The sequence below is a fragment of the Notothenia rossii genome (genome assembly GCF_949606895.1).
Source record: "Notothenia rossii genome assembly, chromosome: 2".
Lineage (NCBI taxonomy): Eukaryota > Metazoa > Chordata > Actinopteri > Perciformes > Nototheniidae > Notothenia > Notothenia rossii.
In genome coordinates, this window is record NC_136904.1 from 25,129,963 (window position 1) to 25,147,847 (window position 17,885).

Here is a 17,885-nt window from a genome sequence, read left to right on the forward strand (position 1 = left end):
GGGGAGCATGCCCCCGGACCCCCCTAGAGGAGGTAAGGACCCCCCTAGGTGTTTACATGCTTATTTATACAATATGTGTGCTTATGCTAACATCATAAGAAAAAAGTTTGTTCCGTGTTGTGTGTAGTGAGCACGCGCTAGAGTGAGGGGGGCCCCCAAGCCAAAGCTCGCTTAGGGCCCCCAAAAGTCTAGGGCCGGCCCTGAATATGAGAGAGGAGCTCACTTGAAAACCCGATTGTCGATTTCAAATGATTGAATGTAATTGTTTGCCTGACTGGCCATTGTAATCTGGCTCTTTGAAGATCCAAAAAAAGAAAGAACGAGAGCCCGCCTCCCACGCTGTATGCAGTTCTTATTATACATCCATGCTTGGGACCCGTTATCCGTTTCCGCGGTTCCGTTACGGCCTAGTGTGAACGAACGGGCTATATGCAGTGGCGGTTCTAGACCAATTTGACTGGGGGGGCCAGGCTGGGGCCAGTTATTTTCTGAGGGGGGCACAATAAATGCAGGACGAAAAATACAAAGACGGTATGAAGTAATTGCGCATAGGAAAACAATGCAATACAGTTATTGCTATTTGTTTCATTACACATATTTATTTCAGATACTTATAGTTACAGTTTGTACCCTTAATGCAGGGGTCTCCAACCTTTTTTAGGATGAGAGCTACTTTAAAAAAATAAAACAAGTCGTGAGCTACTTTTGTTCCTCTTTTGTTTTGTTTTTTGCAGTGTGTATATTTAGCACATTTTAACATTATTATATTCTTACCTTTAACCTTTGTGTGCTGTTTGGGTCTGTGGGACCTGTTTTCAGTGCTTACTAAAAGAAAATGTATGCAATTTAAAGTGGACCTATCATGCTATATTTGAATAATATATTGTAGGGCCATACCTATATTGGAAGGATTTCTTACTTCATTTTGTACAACTATATTAAATAGATAAAGGTGTGCTCTCTCTCTCTCTCTCTCTCTCTCTCTCTCTCTCTCTCTCTCTCTCTCTCTCTCTCTCTCTCTCTCTCTCTCTCTCTCTCTCTCTCTCTCTCTCGCTGACAGAGGCTGTGTGCTCCTCCGTGGCGATGACGGCTTGCTTTAAAAATATTTGTAAAATGGGGGAAACAGGATTTCGGCATGTCCCCCCTGTCCCCAGTGGAAATTACGCGGAGACCCATGCTCTAATGGGTCCGACTAGAATGACAAATATCGTGAGTTCCACCTATTCCGTCAGCCAATAAATCATAAACTTTTTTTATTTTTTTTTCATTTTCATGGGGGCCACAGGGGGGTCCAAAGTCAGTGTTAGGGGGCACTGCCCGCCCCATGCCCCCCTCCTAGAACCGCCCCTGGCTATACGAAAGACAAAAGTAGCGGATAAAACCTGTTTCGTTCCCATGTAAACAGCAGTATCTCCTTATTGAAATACAGAAAGGAGGTAAAAGTCCAGCTGCACCCAAGTTAAGAGTGGGGGCACCTGTAACTGGTCACAATATATATGAGAAGATGATTCATGGGATTGGGAATAAGAAAAATCTATTCCTTTCTTTGTGAAATATTTAATCATTCAGCAGTTTAGAGGCTAAGAGAACGTTTTAAATGTGTAATTAACTTTTTTTGTAAAAATTACAGTATTTTAGTTGTATTTTAGTACACTACTTCAGTGAATGTACTGAGAGACTTTGTGTGAAGGTGTTGCAGGTAAAAATATCCAGTAGTGAAATAAGTATTTATATATTTGACCTAATTGAAAGTCAATTGAAGGTTTTAAGCATCTAAGAATCCAAAAGGGCAACAAAGTAGAATGTCTCTCAATTTGAAACTATCATTATTATGATATAAATTAAAAACTTGATGTCATTAAAGCCTTGTGCAAATCTCATTAATACCATTATTATTTATCGGATGTGCTTTCAACCTTTTCAGCCAGGAAAAAATAAATAAAGCAGTGCTGTCTGCTGAAAGCTGGTCTACAGCAATGAGATGAAGGGCTCTTAAATTTCACAATCTGTACATTCATATCTCAGAGGTGGCGGAAACAAGGCCACTTTAGACATCTGTGAGTGGGATTTGACGAGGAGAGTTATCCACGGAGGCTGTCAGGTGAGTCACTGCGACCTGAGAGCTTCTCCCCGCTGACTGCCCACTTAGACAGCCTTTATATCAGGAGAAGAAACTCAGTTTGAGGCAGGTTTTCACCACCCACCAGACATAAAGCGCTCCAAAAACTAGGAGGACAAATAGATAACAGCACTGACAATCTGCTCACATCTGTGATGTGTAAAAAATTATTTCAAGGTCTGAGGGGACAAAAACACACAAGCAGAGGTCCTTGTAATGTATTCAGAGGGAAGGTCCCAATGATACTGAGCATTAAAGACTCAAATGAGAAGCTTATGAGTAATAACTTGAGCATTTTCTTACAGCTATTAGATTAGAAATCTGTGACAGTGCAGTGATTTGTGAATGTGCGTGTGTGTGCCTGTGTGTGTGCCTGTGTGTGTGTGTGTGTGTGTGTGTGTGTGTGTGTGTGTGTGTGTGTGTGTGTGTGTGTGTGTGTGTGTGTGTGTGTGTGTGTGTGTGTGTGTGTGTGTGTGTGTGTGTGTGTGTGTGTGGTAGATAGCAGCATAGAATAGGCTTTCTCTCGAGCCTTCTGCTTGAACACTGACAGCAGGGGAGAGAATTTTTGGCTGTTTTTTGACAACCCATGATACATGACTGTACACGACTGACTAGGTACAGAGTCAGACTTACATCGCCACAAGCAATCAGAGAAAGGCTGTTTTTAACCGTTACGTATCCGTAACTCAAAACTGGTGAACATCATATTCAAAGTGGCCTTGAAGAGAAAGTTCCTCAGTCATTTGTGGCCTGATTTATATAGAGCCTAAAACTTAATTTTTAAACTTTGGGTTTATATTTTATCATGCTGTTTTTGTATGTTTGAAAACCACAACTTAATAATATGTATGATCATTAGATAATCTGAAAAGCCAGACTGCTTAAACCACAAGATAATGAGTAAATATCGAAAAACAGATTATGGCGATGATTGAACAGATTTCAGCTGAAGCCGGAGCTCATTAAGCCAACCCACCTGCATTTCAAAAGTTATTTCTGTAGTACTGTATATGCATGATTGTTCTAGTTTTTCTGTTATTTGCCTTAACCCAATTAGTCATATGCCTACATTACTGACACAAATGTATTAAAATGTGTCAGTGTGTAAATATTTTTGACAAAGCACTACCTTTAAGAAATGAGGTTTAAGTTACTTTAAAGATTTATTCAGTCCTGTTTTTATCTCAAATCTTATTTTGTGCTGTCAGATTTGTTTATCCCACATTAGACCATTTGTACACTCCTTTAGAAGATGTTCCTGAGAACTGAATTCTGTCTGTGAAGACTGCGCTCAATCACAAAATGTGTGACATGTGTGTGCAGCATATCCTGCAATAATCTAGCTGTTTCATTTATTTATACAAATCCTCATGTAAATCCTTTTACCAAAATGTTCTGGTGTGAGATCCAGCTCTCTGTGTGTCCCGACCAATTTACAGCAAAAATAAACCTGCAGGGATGTGTGTGTGTGTGTGTGTGTGTGTGTGTGTGTGTGTGTGTGTGTGTGTGTGTGTGTGTGTGTGTGTGTGTGTGTGTGTGTGTGTGTGTGTGTGTGTAAACAGTCAAATATTGCACTGCACACATTAATGTAACCAAAGTAGCCTCCAAAAGAGACTGGCAGAAATATTGATTTGGCTGTTAAATAAAGTCAAATAACATATGATAATAACAAGTGAATTAAATGTCAAAAAGCAGAGGAGGTCCGTTTATCTGCCAGTTGCTTATCAAGCTCTTAAAATAAAGACCTATAGGTGAGACCCCTAGTAGTTCTGCGCTGAACTACTACACAGAAGGGTCATCTTTGAACTTCTCAAACATAAAGGACCTGATGTCAAATAAAACCTTTCAAACATTAGAACATCTATATGCAGGCACATACACATGCTTTCAGTGCATTTGACCTTTGGAGCCCTTTTTTACTCAACTCAGAAAGTAGGAGGGTGGAAGGAGAGAGGGGGAGAGGTAATTTGAGGACATGAGAGGAAACAAGGAAGTTGAGAGTGGATCTCTATGTGGGTGCACAAACTGTAGACTTAACCTCACTAACTCCTGAGCCACTGAAACACTGGATGTTTCTTCAAGTCATCTGGAAGTGCTAATCTGTGACTTCTCTCACTTTATAGTTCACATGACGAAAAATAAGTGGAGTTCATTCAGTTTATGTCATTATATAAATGAAAAGTGAAAGGTTCATGCACAGCTGGTGGCCAAAAATAAAATACACAACAGATCCTTATGTTGTGTAATATTAGGTCATTTACATAATATTTCCTTAATGGTAACTACTTTATATATTGTTATTTTTTGTATCTGTCTTCATTATTATATTCAGAAAAAAGTGGACTTATAAGACAGATACAACAACTTTGAAAAAAGTCTACTTTTTTTCTCTTCAGCTACTTACAGCTACCTAAGTATGATTTTGATTGCACTTGCAAAGGAGTCATTTTAACATTGCTTGTACTATAGTAAGTAAAGCATTTGAGTAATTATTTCATCCATCACCAAAGCCTGCATGCATCTTCCAATAGAAGACATACCACTAGATACAATCAGACTAACAAGCTCCCCTCGGCAGCAGAGTCCACTGTCTTTACATGGATGACCTGAGCGGCTGCATGATTAGCTTATAGAGCATACAGTTGGATGAGCAGGGGACAAGATGTTGCCAAATCCGATGTGCAGCGGCGATTATTACTGCCCTTTCTCAAGTCTAAGTGCATGTAGGAGGGCATGAATGCTATCTGCACGTGTGTGTTCATGTGAGGGGAGAAAATGTATGTACCATAAAAAGCTGGGGGCTTTCGTTTCAACAAAAAGAGTACACCACCATTTGAATACACGTCACATGAACACTCCCCACTGTCTGCAGGGGGCAGGCCAGCCTTGGCCAACCTTAGCCCCTGCACTCCAACACCAGATGTAGGTCGCCCAGTGCTGCAGGGGCTGGGGGATGCAGTGTCTCTCTCTCTGTGTGTGTGTGTGTGTGTGTGTGTGTGTGTGTGTGTGTGTGTGTGTGTGTGTGTGTGTGTGTGTGTGTGTGTGTGTGTGTGTGTGTGTGTGTGTGTGTGTGTGTGTGTGTGTGTGTGTGTGTGTGTGTGTGTGTGTGTGTGTGTGTGTGTGTGTGTGTGTGTTGTGTGTTTGTGGGGAGGTTGTGGGGTTTTGTACGCACACGTGTATGTCTGTATGCACTTACAAAGAAGGGGGGGAAAGAGTGATGATTGTAGTGGATGAGTTCATCATCAAGGACATGGCCCCCAGCACACTGTCTCCACTGCTGTCACATTGCATCGTCACAAACAGGCCTCATGAAGCCTGACAGCCCGGCAGACCGGAGCGAGGGACTCACTGTGGCTCCGTCCATTGTTTCCCTTCTACTCCACTCTCCAAGTCTCACTCTGAATTAACAGCTTTTTCATTAAAATGCAATAGGCTTAAAAATAATTCTGCAAAGGGAGAAAGAAGGATGAAGAAAAATATACATAATATACATTATGTTTTTACATTGGCAAGCTGGTTTATTTTTGAATTCTTCAACCAGAGGGATTTAAATTGGTTTATTATTATATACAACAAAAACACAAGTCTGAGGAAGGTGTAAGTTATCAGAGGAAGAAAAAACAGGTCTCAAATAAAACCTAACTAAAGACACTGCCCATTTTGGAATGCATTGTAGTGCTGATTTTGTTCTCAGCATTAATTCCAAAACATATTTTTTACTAAGTTTCAAATCCAAATGATCTTTTAAAGAGATGAGTGCAATGAATGAGTAAGGTATACTTAATGCTCAGTGGGACCCAAAGGAACAGATTAACAGGTTGACCCCTGGATTAGTCTCAGTAGTCGAGAGAAGCTTGGGGATGAACTCATGGATTTCAGGAAGATGCCAGTGTATTTCAAGAATAGCAATTTGTAAGCGTAATATTAGCTGTGAAGCTAATTTCCCCCTGTGAGAGTCAACAGACATGATTGTAAAGTTGCACTGATGATTCCAACAGGTGTAATCTTTGTCTATAAATTCATTTGGCATGTAATTATGCAAACATTGGCTAGTAAGCGCAAAACATGAAGTAAAGCTGAGGCTGATGGGAACGGTGCAAGTTTTGAAAATACTTGGACATAAAACAAATTGAAAATTTGAAAAGTTTGACTTGAAGAATAGCAAGTTGAAAAGTTGATGGATCAACTCATCGTGTAGTAGGGACGACTAAAATGTCAAGACATGACTCTCAAAACCCCAAAAATGAACCTCATGGTGATGCTTAAGGTAGCGCCTAGTAAGTGAGCTTAACCCTCTTGGAAAAATGGATGCACAAAATGTCTTTGTCTCTATAGAGCAAATCCCTGCTCTGTAAAGATGCAGAGCTCGTGGGTGAAGTTTGTCTAATCTGAACTGATTACAGTGGTGATGGCAGCCTTCCTCGTTGTGTGGCAGTTTCAGCACATCCCCCACACTCTCCCCTAACCTCCCCCCTCCTTCCTCACAGCTGATTGCACTGCTGAAGTCCAAATGAACTGTTAACCCAGTCTTCACCACGACCACAAATAGAAACCACAGAATGGCACTGAGGCAGCGAGGAAACAATGCAGAGCTTGTGTTGTGGACCAATAAGTCCAAAAGTCCCCATTTGATGCCTAATTGAGATCTTCTATGAAAGTACTGAGATACACGAGCACTGAAATCTTTAGGCAATGAGCTACATATGCCATAGCCAATGATGCATGTAGCAATAATGTATAAATTATGACCATAAATATTTCAGTTGCTTTTCAGTGTGAACTATTGGTCTTGGGTATTCTGCTGAGCCATTTACTCTGAATGCTGCTTTCCCTCCGTACAGTAGAGTTGTTCAGCCCATTTAATTTCATATGCCACCCATTAGACTAAAGGCAGAGACAATGTGAACTCAGTAAATTCTCAATTTCTGTGCCCGTCGTGAGATTATTTCAAACAATACGTTTGTAGTTACACATTTTGGTGATGGAAACAAAAAAATGTTTAAGATAAGCTTTTATTTGAGCAAATTCAATATATTCTGTGCTACTCATCTAATTACATCACTTCAACATGCAATTTTCTATGATGGCCTTGATCCCAAAACTCTACAAACTTTAAACATCGGTGTACTTCTTTAGCATTCACTCAAAATGTTTCTTGAGGATGGAGATTGTTGTGTCACCCAAGCCTAAATCAGGAGCATAATGTGACTAAATTAATCCCCCCTTAATACGGTGAGTAAAACACTGATATTGTTCAGCTTTATTTAGTGAGGTGCATCCTTATTATTGCTGCAACAATTGGTGGAGCGACAGAAAAATAATCACCAACAATTTTAATAATCGATTAACCTTAAAAAGGTAATAATTTTTGATGCAAAAAATGCTGTTGTCAGCCACTCTCAGAATTCTGTCTGTTCCCCCATTTAAAAATTGTGCTTAGTGTTGAACCGCATAGCCTCACAAAACAGAAGCGATAAATTAAGAAAATACATGTTTATTGAAAACAGTTAAGTTCATCAGTTGTCTTATATGTGACACAGAAAAATAAAGCTGCATTGCAAACATACTTCCTCTTGAATTTGTGGTTCACTGTTTGCAACAATACTGTACTGAATCATTTGTAAAAATCTGATATCAAAGCACGTAAAGACGTAGCTACAAAAGTATCTGAACAAAAAACATTTTCTTTGTTAAATAAGGAACAATTATTTTGTTAATTGATTTACTAAAAATAAAACTTTCACTGTCATTTTCAATGAGAGTTCATGTATTGAAAACAGTATGCACTAATTATCCATCCTACAAATGTAAGAAGAACATTTAATGCGATTACAGGGCTGAGCAAAAAGAAGCAGCATGGGGGGAAATTATGATTTTTATGTATGGAAATGGTAAGTGGGTGTCAAACAGGATCTGTCTTTGCATGCAGTCACATTTCAGAAATAATTCTCCGACAATATAAAAAAAGTTATGCACAATTACAATGACAGTCATTATAATGTTCATATTGGTAAATTAAATCAGACCTAGAATGTTGCAATGAGATTCACACAAACAAATCAACAGTTGCACATTGCCACATGGATTGCAATGCAAGTTGAAAGACAATGAATACTGAAAACACCTGAGAGATTCCAGATCAGTAGCGGTCATAATGTGGTCTCTTATTATAGGAATTGTATCCCTGGTTGGAGCTTGGAGGGCCGGATTGATACCCGCTGCCATGCCCAGAGTGCCTGTCTCTGTCTCTGTCTCTGTCTCGCTGCCCACGATTGTCCCCTCTCCAGCCTCGGTCTCCTCCCCATCCACCTCCTCCTCCACGACCTCGACGGTCCTGGTACCTAGAGAGAGGCCGATAGAAATTAACAATAAACAACAGGTACGGACTCATGCATTACAAGTCAAGGCAGCAGGAAATGTTTCCTTTACATACATATTAAGAATTCAGGCTGGTGGACAAAGTCAACAATAACTGGGGTTATTCCTCAAGAGCATGTTAAAGCAGTTAAGTAAATAAAATAAAATCTACAAAATAAATTACAGTGTCTGTCTGTTTAAACTTGCCTTTGGTCTCTATGATTTCCCTTTAATACTGCGTCTATCATTTATTAGTTTTGCTTTAGTCATCAAACAGGATTTACTTTATAATGTCGACTGCAGAAAGTGAAATACTAATTTAACTTTACTTGGTTAACTCGAATTAGTCAAAATCAACAAACCTCACCAGAGGCCTGTACTGCAAAGCAGGATTTTCGCTTAGCCGGCTAACTTCAGGGAAAACTCGGGGTTTCGGGTCCTCCGACGCTGGTTCTCTTTTTAGCGGGCTAGATCTCCATGGTAACTTATGCTGTGCGGCTAACCTGGTTGGGACCAGGTTAGGTTGCAGGCTAAGAGCTCCACTCAGTGAAAGCACTGCCTGCTGACCAATCAGAGCTCAGTGTGCGGAGTTTAAAGCGATTAAGTCATATTACAGGAGAAAGGAAATACAGTTTAAACTGCTGTTGCAGGAAAGACGGCCGGCCAAAATCACAGACCGTGTGAATGTGAACATTAATAGAATATCACCTCCCATTTTCAGAGCAATCTGACTATTATAACATTAGCGTTAAGACAATAATTAAATATCTGCCACAACATAAGTAACCGGATCAAAGTAACATTACGTACAGTCCACGGCACTGTGAGTGCAGACGTCGATGTGTCCCATTAACATTCATATCACATTATAATGTATCATATATTTCCTTATCTGAGTCAGCTTCTTGAGCCTTAGCCGATATGGCCGTGCAACACTTAGGCCTACAGTGTCACATACTGTATGCAGAAGTATTATTTTAAGCAACACATTAAGTTGACGAAACACTCGAGTCAAATGTAATTAAAGTCAGATCCACTCGTGTCTTAGACGGGGCAGTGATATCATAAACCTGTTAATGTACACTTAAAAACACTTTTTCTTTTACCAGCTGTGTTCACCTTGCAGGTGCAGCTATGTGGCTTTTATCCTGGATAAAGTGTTTAAGTCATGAATATTTAAAGTTTAACTTCTTCATATGTCTAATATTATAGTTGACTTTTCATTCAGGAAGTATGATGCTGCGCTGTCAGTACGCTTCTCCATGTTTGTGATTGGTCGAATGCTCCAAATATCATCCCTTTCATGTGAACGCGCACCTAACTAGACCCTAACTCTGTGGTGCAATACTAAATCACTTAAACTTTAAATGTAACTTGTAAGCTTCTTAACAGTGTACTTCAATCATATCTCAATACTTAACTTTACTTAGCTCTATTGAACATTGGTCCAAGATGACACTCTTTCACTCTTACAATAAGCTGGTTATCATACAGTCGGTGTTAACCATTGTCATAATGCACACATAATAAGAATAGGAAGGTAGATTACAGGATATGAAGGCTAAAGTTACACTACCTGTCCCTGCCGCCCCTGTGGTTTCCCCCCCCACGGCTCCTCCATTCCTCCACGATGGGAGGCAGGTCAGCTGGACGGCTCAGATACTGCTGGTACTCTGTGTCATCTGATGTGAATCTGTTGGCAAACATCTCCTCGTTGCTCTGTCGGGTTTCCGTGGTTTCGGCCATGCTGATAATACAGACGAAGAGCTACATAAGCAATGTATATCAGAACAAAGCTAATAACATAGTCAACACAACACGTTGCTATTCCGTTTACAAGCGGATACGTCTGTTTCTATGTCTTGTTTTTGCTTTGCTTCAAGACAAATCCCCCACGCGGAACAATAACAACTAGACAGATCTGGACGCGATTAGCTAGCGTTAGCTAAAGATGCATGTATCAGAAAAATCCCACCAAAACGCCTTTTAGTGCTATAATTTAAAACATACCTTTAAAGGACGTGAATGTTGTCTTTTCCTCAGAACTACCTTTGAAGATATCCCGGTGCAGTACGTCGCTGAAAGTCTTCCCCCCGGAACCAAGGATAATTATTAAATGGTTCCGGGAGCGCGCACACAGACACACCTGCTAGTGATTGCTCACTGTTACCTGCCAGTTAGGAACAACGGTCAACATATACTCGTTTGAAGTCTGTAATGTGCTACTTTAAACTCAAGTTATCTAAGCTAGATAAAGATGCTAATGAAAGGCACATCTAATTATTTGTTTCTGTGACCGTTAATTAAAACAAATTTAGGAGAAAGTGCCAACTGCTGAAAGCCTTCACTGACAACATGTAAGTGCAACTGAAGTCACTCAACACGACCAACACGTTGTTGGTCGGTTTCTAAAACCTAGTTTTAATAATGTATCTCGCTTTTAAATATGTCGTGGTTACGGGCCACAGTTTGCGCTAAAGCCCCGACAGTAACCGCAGACACGCAGAAATCCCAGGTTTAACAGTGTGGGCGGCTGTGGCACAGCGTGGGCAGGTGGAGCCGCTCCGTGTCGCTGCTGCTGCTGCTGCTGCTGCCCTTCACAATGAAACACAATCCCGTCGGGGGAAGAAACTCTGCGCAGCGATCAGGTAGCGGGGAAACATTTACTTAATTAATCAGTGCTGATTATTGGAAGACAGCGAGGAGAGAGACACACTCCGAACTGGGATATATTGTCTCTAAAGAGGAAAAACAAACAAGCAAAGAGAAAAAACTTCCCGAAGGACCGGGGCTCTGTGAGAAAGAGCTTGACAACCCACTGATCGAGTTTACGAAGAAGAAGTGCTCTCACATTTCACTTGTCTGTCAGCAGCGAGAGGACTTGTTCGACTCTTTGGACCGCTTATCATCTGCGGACTTTGACTGCGCTTTAAAACACACTTCCTGTAAACCCGCAAAGAGCCTGATATATTAAAAGGAGTTATTCCTCCAATCCGCGGCAATGGGGTGAGTAATCCAGTAAATGCTGCCCTTCAGAGCGCCTCTCATGACACCTGCACTGCAATGTTATATGTCTCTGTGTGGTGACAATTACACAATACTTCTACAAATGTAGAGTCAATCATCTACTTACATTTGATTAGCATTGCGATGTTCACCCTAAGCTCATCAATGCGTTTTGACAGCGGTGGAAGACCCCGGTTTCGTCTTTTATAGCCAGATTATTTGGCAATGTAGTATATGGGTAATCTAAGAGGATACTTCATTTTGTCTTTGAGAAATTCAGATTCCATGTGTAAAAATACTTGATGTCAGGTATGAACGGTTTGACTTTGAACGGATCAGTCTAATATTTCTAGGAATATGGTTTTGAGAGGGTTATGATACGGAGGTGGCAGAGAGTCAACACTGCCCACTAATAAAGTGTGTGTGTGTGCGTGTGTGTGTGTGTGTGTGTGTGTGTGTGTGTGTGTGTGTGTGTGTGTGTGTGTGTGTGTGTGTGTGTGTGTGTGTGTGTGTGTGTGTGTGTGTGTGTGTGTGTGTGTGTGTGTGTGTGTGTGTGTGTGTGTGTGTGTGTGTGTGTGTGTGTGTGTGTGTGTGTGTGTGTGTGTGTGTCCACAGTTGTTTACAGGGTACAGTGAATTATTTTGCCTTTATAGTCCACTGTAGTGTGAATGTTGTCTCAATGCCATAGTTATGCAATTTCCAGCTCGCTTTATATCTGCATATAGGCTACTATAGATTTTCTCTCTGGATTACTTTTCCCCGTTTGGATAGCTTTTATTTGACTAAGATAGTGTTGAAAAAGTATTTTAGTTTAATTACATTTTTTACAGAATCAAAGATGTCACTGAATAGTTAACGTGTACTTCAGAAATCCTTCAATTCATTAAGGATTCTTGATTTATGTATAAAATATGAGGAACAGTGTGAATATTAAGTAGCATTAATGTTCTGTCATTAAGTAAAACTGGCACCCAGAGAGCTTGTTTCTCTTGAGCAGACATGTTCTTTTAATGTGTAAGAAACCAGTTCATCAGTCTGGAATCCTTCTCTGGAGTTTACTCGCCCAGCAGGTTTGAAGTGAGTCAGTATGATGTGATGAAACTGGCCCAGTGGACCAGCAGCATCTAGGCCAGGACAGGAGGTCACACCTACTGACCGAGACATGGCAACACGTTTCATTTGTCTGGTTCTCTGGTTTCAGTCAGTGCCTACCTGTAGTTTCACGTGACAGCTGAATACTTAGTAGGCAGGCAGAGACAAACGACTCATAGGAAATGTCATTTGGCCAACTGTTCTCTAAACCTACTGTGAAGGACCACAAACTGCTAGGATTTCTTTAGGGTTGCTTATAATGATTTTCAAAATCCCTAAATCTTATTTTTTTAGTTAGTTTAGCTTATAAAATGTCCAAACATAATGTAAAAATCCCATTACAAGTTTTCAGAGCCTGAGAAGTGCTTGTTTTATACAGCCCAACCAAACCCCAACATATTGTCTTTATTTGTCATTACTCATGTTTATTGCTGCAATGAATATCCATGGTTATTCATTCTTAGGTCTCTAAAGACATCCCTAAAATTTAAAGAGCTGAAACTCTACTTTTTCAACAGATTAGTCAATTCATTGTTTAATCTCTAATATTTTCAGCTCTATATCTGATTTACAACCACTGATGGGTAAATGTCCCCTATGTGGGACAAATAAAGGCATTCTGCTTGTGATTAAAGTAAACATTGAAACAAACTCAACAGAAGGGAACATTTAAAGTTGAGGTTACAGGCTTGCCTAATTGTGCATTATTTCACATCTGGGTTACCCTTCAATTAGTCAATGTGTCCTGCCCTGCCCTTAATGACGGGTCAATATATTCAGTAAAAAAGTGTCTGTGTGTGTTAGACAGAGGGAACTTTAGGATTCAAGTGGCCCTGCTCTATGCTCCTATACCTATGGAGTTAAATATGAACTATAAATCCCACTCAACACACACACACACACACACACACACACACACACACACACACACACACACACACACACACACACACACACACACACACACACACACACACACACACACACACACACACACACACACACACACACACACACCACCCTCAGTATCGATCTCCACTTGTCCCCTTCCTTCCATAGCTCTTTGGTCCTGGGACCAATCTGTGCCCTCTTGAACTTTCTTGTTTTTATATTGATCACCACATTTTGTCTTAAGCACAATACTAATCCAATTTATAATATGTGCAGTGTGCCCAGTACATTACATATTTCTAATTCAGGATTGCTGATTTTAAAGAGGGTGAGGAAATTCTGATCTCAACAGTGGGAATGAAAGTGATGGTAATTGTATTTGTAAGTTGTTTCGCAGCTTAAGCTCTGCGTCTCAGATTGCCTGAAAGCCCCTTCTCACTAAATAAGCGGTCACACAGACAGCAATGCAATCAGCATACTGCTCCCAGCATTTATGCTGGGAGCGCTAACACAGGGACAGATGATAATCTCCTGGCTGGCCACAGAGTGTCGGCTAAAGGCTTAACACTCATTGATTAGGCTGTGTGACATGTGACGTGGCAGTGGGTCTCTTGGCTGCTCGTGCTCGGCCAGGAGAGTGGACCGTAAGCCTAATCGGACTGTGTGTTTCCTGTCTGTGTATGAAGGCCAGAGGGGAAGCTTGAAGAGGTGTAGTAGAGGAGTGAAAGCAGGTCTCAATGTTTAGAAATCATGGGTAAATGAAAGGAGACATAGTGATGATGGATTGGAAGTCTCTTCACCAGATGGGTGAGGCCTAGGAGGCCATCTGCTGCCATGCTGTGCTTCTATGGAGACTTCCTCACTCCCTTTTCCCCGAGCTCTTAGATTAAGTTGGGCTCTGCATCCTATAGTCTCAGTATGGTGGCGAGGACCTACTGTGGTTGCTGGTTTGATTCTGGCCTGCCGCCTTTTTTGCATGGGATGCTGTCCATCTCTCACCAGTTTAATGGGGATGAGGCACAGTTCACTATGCTGTACGATGCCAACACACTGGGAGCAATGATGATGGTCACCTTTTAATATTAAATATGACGAGACAAAATTATTTGAAAAATGGACGGTATATTACTAACAGTATAATACCAACATTGGATATGTATTTTGTTTATGATTAGATCATTTGTTTTTCCAGAAATATCTATTATCTGTACTAGGGTTAGGGTTGGGGTTATTTGGGGTATTTACCTCCTTCAGGGCTCTGAACCTGATCATAGACAATTATACAACAAGCAGTTCAATTGTATTTAACAGCAGTATATCATTATAAAATATCCAGAAGGACAAATTATCGTAAGCAATATAAACACATACAAAATAAAGTTAAATAGTTTTGTGTTTGTACATTTCTTTTATGGACAGACAGCTTTATACAGTTTGCCTTTTTTGCTCAACAGCTTGGTCTGGGTTAAGCACATAACATTTGGTGAACAGGAGGCATTTGAGTTGAATGAAATAAAACTGAATAGAGATCCCTGTCATATTCAGTCAATCCAAACTAAATATTTTCCATAAGTAGTGTATAGGCCTATATGATCTGCAACAGCTCCTTTCAATTTCCCCCACGGCTGTTTTGTATGTGAGCAAGACCAAAACAAATGCACCAGCTTTTCTCTGAGTTCCCCACACAAGGTACAACATGCATCCATGACTCCCTTAACTTTCTGCATATAATAATTAGTTGCAATACATCTGTGAATCCTTTGAAGACTTTAACATATGCATCAAGGTATCAGTGAAACTCTTTCCCAATAAATATCTCCAACAATTGCTGACTAGTATGAAACAGCAGAGAGTGTAAGCCTGCTTATCTCTTATTGAGAATGTCTGAACACACGCTACTGTATCTGCAGGCTGTTCTTCTTTGACATCATTACTAGAGCTCCATGTTTATTGCATTGAAAGCCCAGGTGGCGTTGTGGTGGTGATTGCTCGGATCTTTACTCTCCTGCATGAGTATGTTGCTCATTCATTCAGACACATCTCTGCTCTTACTAATAAGGAGGTTTTACCTTGCAGGTACAAATTACAGAGAGCTCTGATCATCTGATAAATTCATAATATTACACCGGCTAATGAGAATCCAAGTTATTAGATGTTTTTTTTTAATGTTCACGAATAAACGACGCACATTTATTTTCTAATTTGCAATCTTCCTAAAGCGGGAGTCACCAGATCTGTGCACCTTGAGACAACGATGTCAAATTAGTTTCTTATTTTGCCTCTCTTAGAGATTTGGGTGAAGATGTTCTTTTATTACTTGGTGCTACAGAAAAGCCAATTCTAACGTTTATTTTCCGCAGCACCCGCAGAAGAAAGTGAGGAGTTATAAGTGCTCTTACTCTGTTCTCCTCCCGTACTTGTGGTGTTTGACTAGTGAGTAATGCATAGTTCACCCCTCAAGTTCTTTGAAAAGAAAGAAGTGCAAAATGTTCCTATTAGTCAGACCACTTAGGTTCGAGGAGCTCATTTTATGAATATTGTGCTTGTAATATAACGATCCTAAGTAATTGATGAAGCCTGGTGAGTGTCCTGCTTTAGAGCCCGGACAATTCTCCGTCCTGAATTCCACACTTCAGCACTGGAAGTGTGATTTCTAATGCTCCTAAAGTTGTGTCCTTTGTTAATAACGCTGTCCAGGTTTGTGTTGCCTCTGGAGGACTCAAAGGGGGAAAACATGTCTATAAACAGGCCAATGATCTCATGAAGTCCCGGTGGCCGAGAGATGTTGTCTCACTAATGAAGAGATCCTTTTAAAGTGTCAAAGGCTCATTCATATCATTGTTCCTGTGGGTCTCCACTCCACAAAATGGTTCCTGAGTATACTGTTCACTATGTATTCCACCTCGGCCTATTACACACTCCAAACATGATGTGAAATGCAGATATTGTGTGTTTATACTGTCCCTCTGCGGACCCATTAAGCGCGAGACTCTATACCTTCAAATATCACTTTTTCATCTCTATTTGTGTAGTTATATCTGCTGCTTCTGGTGGGTTGTGTGATTTCTGGTGCTGGTAAAGTCACATTATGTTTGCTCTCTGTAGGAATGTGAGGAATGTTGCAGTGCATGTATCTGAAGCTGCTGAGAGTGCTGTCAAACAGGCGACAAAGCCTACAAAGCCTGTTCAGTGTGTGTCCTCAGTTTCACAAATCGGTTATCAATAATCTAATCAGTTGTGTCACTTGTTCGGACAGATGTAAATCACTGTGATTGAAAGGGGAAAGTTTGTTTTAGGAATGAGCCCGGAGTGAATTGTTTAAAGTCAGGAATCTGGAAGAGCCTGTTTTTCTTACTTGGTGGAAAAACATACCTGACATGAAACATTGCTGCTACCCCTCGCATTAAAATCACCATCCCAAATGCCTAGTTAAAGATAGAAGCCGCCTGCTGTTTTCACACTTTGTCAGGGCCCAGTGTCATTCTGCATCATCTTAAAATGTCGTCTTTAGGCAGCAGGATTATCCCTCTCTCAGCATACTTCCCTCAAACTCTGGAGAGAGCAGTGTTTGGGTAAACCATAGCATAGGTAGTGATCAAGCTAACATTTTAAAGGATTTAAGAGAACAAGAGGGAGACAGGCTTAGTGGTGCTTCACTCACAATATTGCTGCGTGGAGGTATCGTGCAATTATTTAGCAGACTAACACAGCGGTTTCTCTTAAGAATTGAATCTGTAGTTGTTGGGTTTCATCATAACATTTTCGGGACATAGATTCATTAAATAAAAAAAATAATTCGTCCTATTTAAGTACATTTAGTTTGACTTTATCTTTAGGTCCAGCTGTAAGCACATTGCTTTGTTTTTAATGTATTATCTTGCTGGTACACAACACTATTGCTGTATCATCAGTACAGAGGTGCATGAGGTGAGTGTGTAGGTGTATGTAGGCATTGACAGTGCAGTACTTACTCAAACCTGCCACACACACACACACACACACACACACACACACACACACACACACCTGTAAATTATTTAAAGCAACAGATGGGGACAGAGCAACCCGACAGTCACCGGAAAAAATGAGTGAAGCGGTCCCAAAGTCCCAAATGTCTTCTCCATCTTTCATCCAGTTAAATCGATCAACATAATGTTTTTTTCTGGGAAAAGCAGATCACTGGATTTCACCAACAGTTGTTTGAGTGCATCCATGTGTTCGGCATTGGCCTTTCACTCCTCTTCCCCTGCCAGTGTGAGCTGGCTCCAGACAATGCCGTTGCAAAGGTCAGCGTGTGTGTGTGTGTGTGTGTGTGTGTGAGTGTGTATGTAAAACAACAACAGTGATCTATATAATGGGTTTTGTTGTTCCCAGGGCAGATGAAGACTGAGATTAGGCTTTAAAAGGACAGGGCATTTAT

The 17,885-nt window shown here is 40.6% G+C and overlaps 2 protein-coding genes across 4 annotated transcripts in view; one reads left to right on the forward strand and one right to left on the reverse strand.

The window, feature by feature from the left end:
- Positions 1-7,597: 7,597 nt before the first annotated feature.
- LOC307029462 (RNA guanine-N7 methyltransferase-activating subunit-like protein) lies at positions 7,598-10,626 on the reverse strand. 2 transcript variants are annotated; one of them, XM_079665500.1, is made up of 3 exons: positions 10,487-10,626; positions 10,053-10,223; positions 7,598-8,460 (listed from the first exon to the last, which is right to left on the reverse strand). In XM_079665500.1, the coding sequence occupies exons 2-3, from the start codon at positions 10,220-10,222 to the stop codon at positions 8,259-8,261; spliced, it is 372 nt and encodes a 123-aa protein (XP_079521626.1). In that variant the 5' UTR covers position 10,223; positions 10,487-10,626; the 3' UTR covers positions 7,598-8,258. The 2 variants fall into 2 exon arrangements, with proteins under 2 accessions (XP_079521626.1, XP_079521627.1); XM_079665501.1 differs by having other exon boundaries at positions 10,053-10,243; positions 10,487-10,618.
- Positions 10,627-10,693: 67 nt separating this feature from the next.
- Positions 10,694-17,885, forward strand: part of homer2 (homer scaffold protein 2) — a 29,015-nt gene continuing 21,823 nt past the window's right edge. The window contains exon 1 of one of the 2 annotated variants that reach the window (XM_079665499.1): positions 10,694-10,833. In XM_079665499.1, the coding sequence (XP_079521625.1) occupies positions 10,832-10,833 (2 nt within the window). In that variant the 5' untranslated portion in view covers positions 10,694-10,831. Of the gene's footprint in view, positions 10,834-10,859; positions 11,483-17,885 lie in introns of those variants that run through there. The other variant, XM_079665498.1, reaches the window with a different exon arrangement.

Excerpts from the sequence above, each read along its gene's own strand:
- LOC307029462 (XM_079665500.1), bottom strand. The coding sequence starts at position 10,222 with ATGGCCGAAACCACGGAAACCCGACAGAGCAACGAGGAGATGTTTGCC. Across the intron at positions 8,461-10,052 it reads CACAGGGGCGGCAGGGACAG|GTACCAGGACCGTCGAGGTC; the intron begins GTAGTGTAACTT and ends GCCTCTCTCTAG.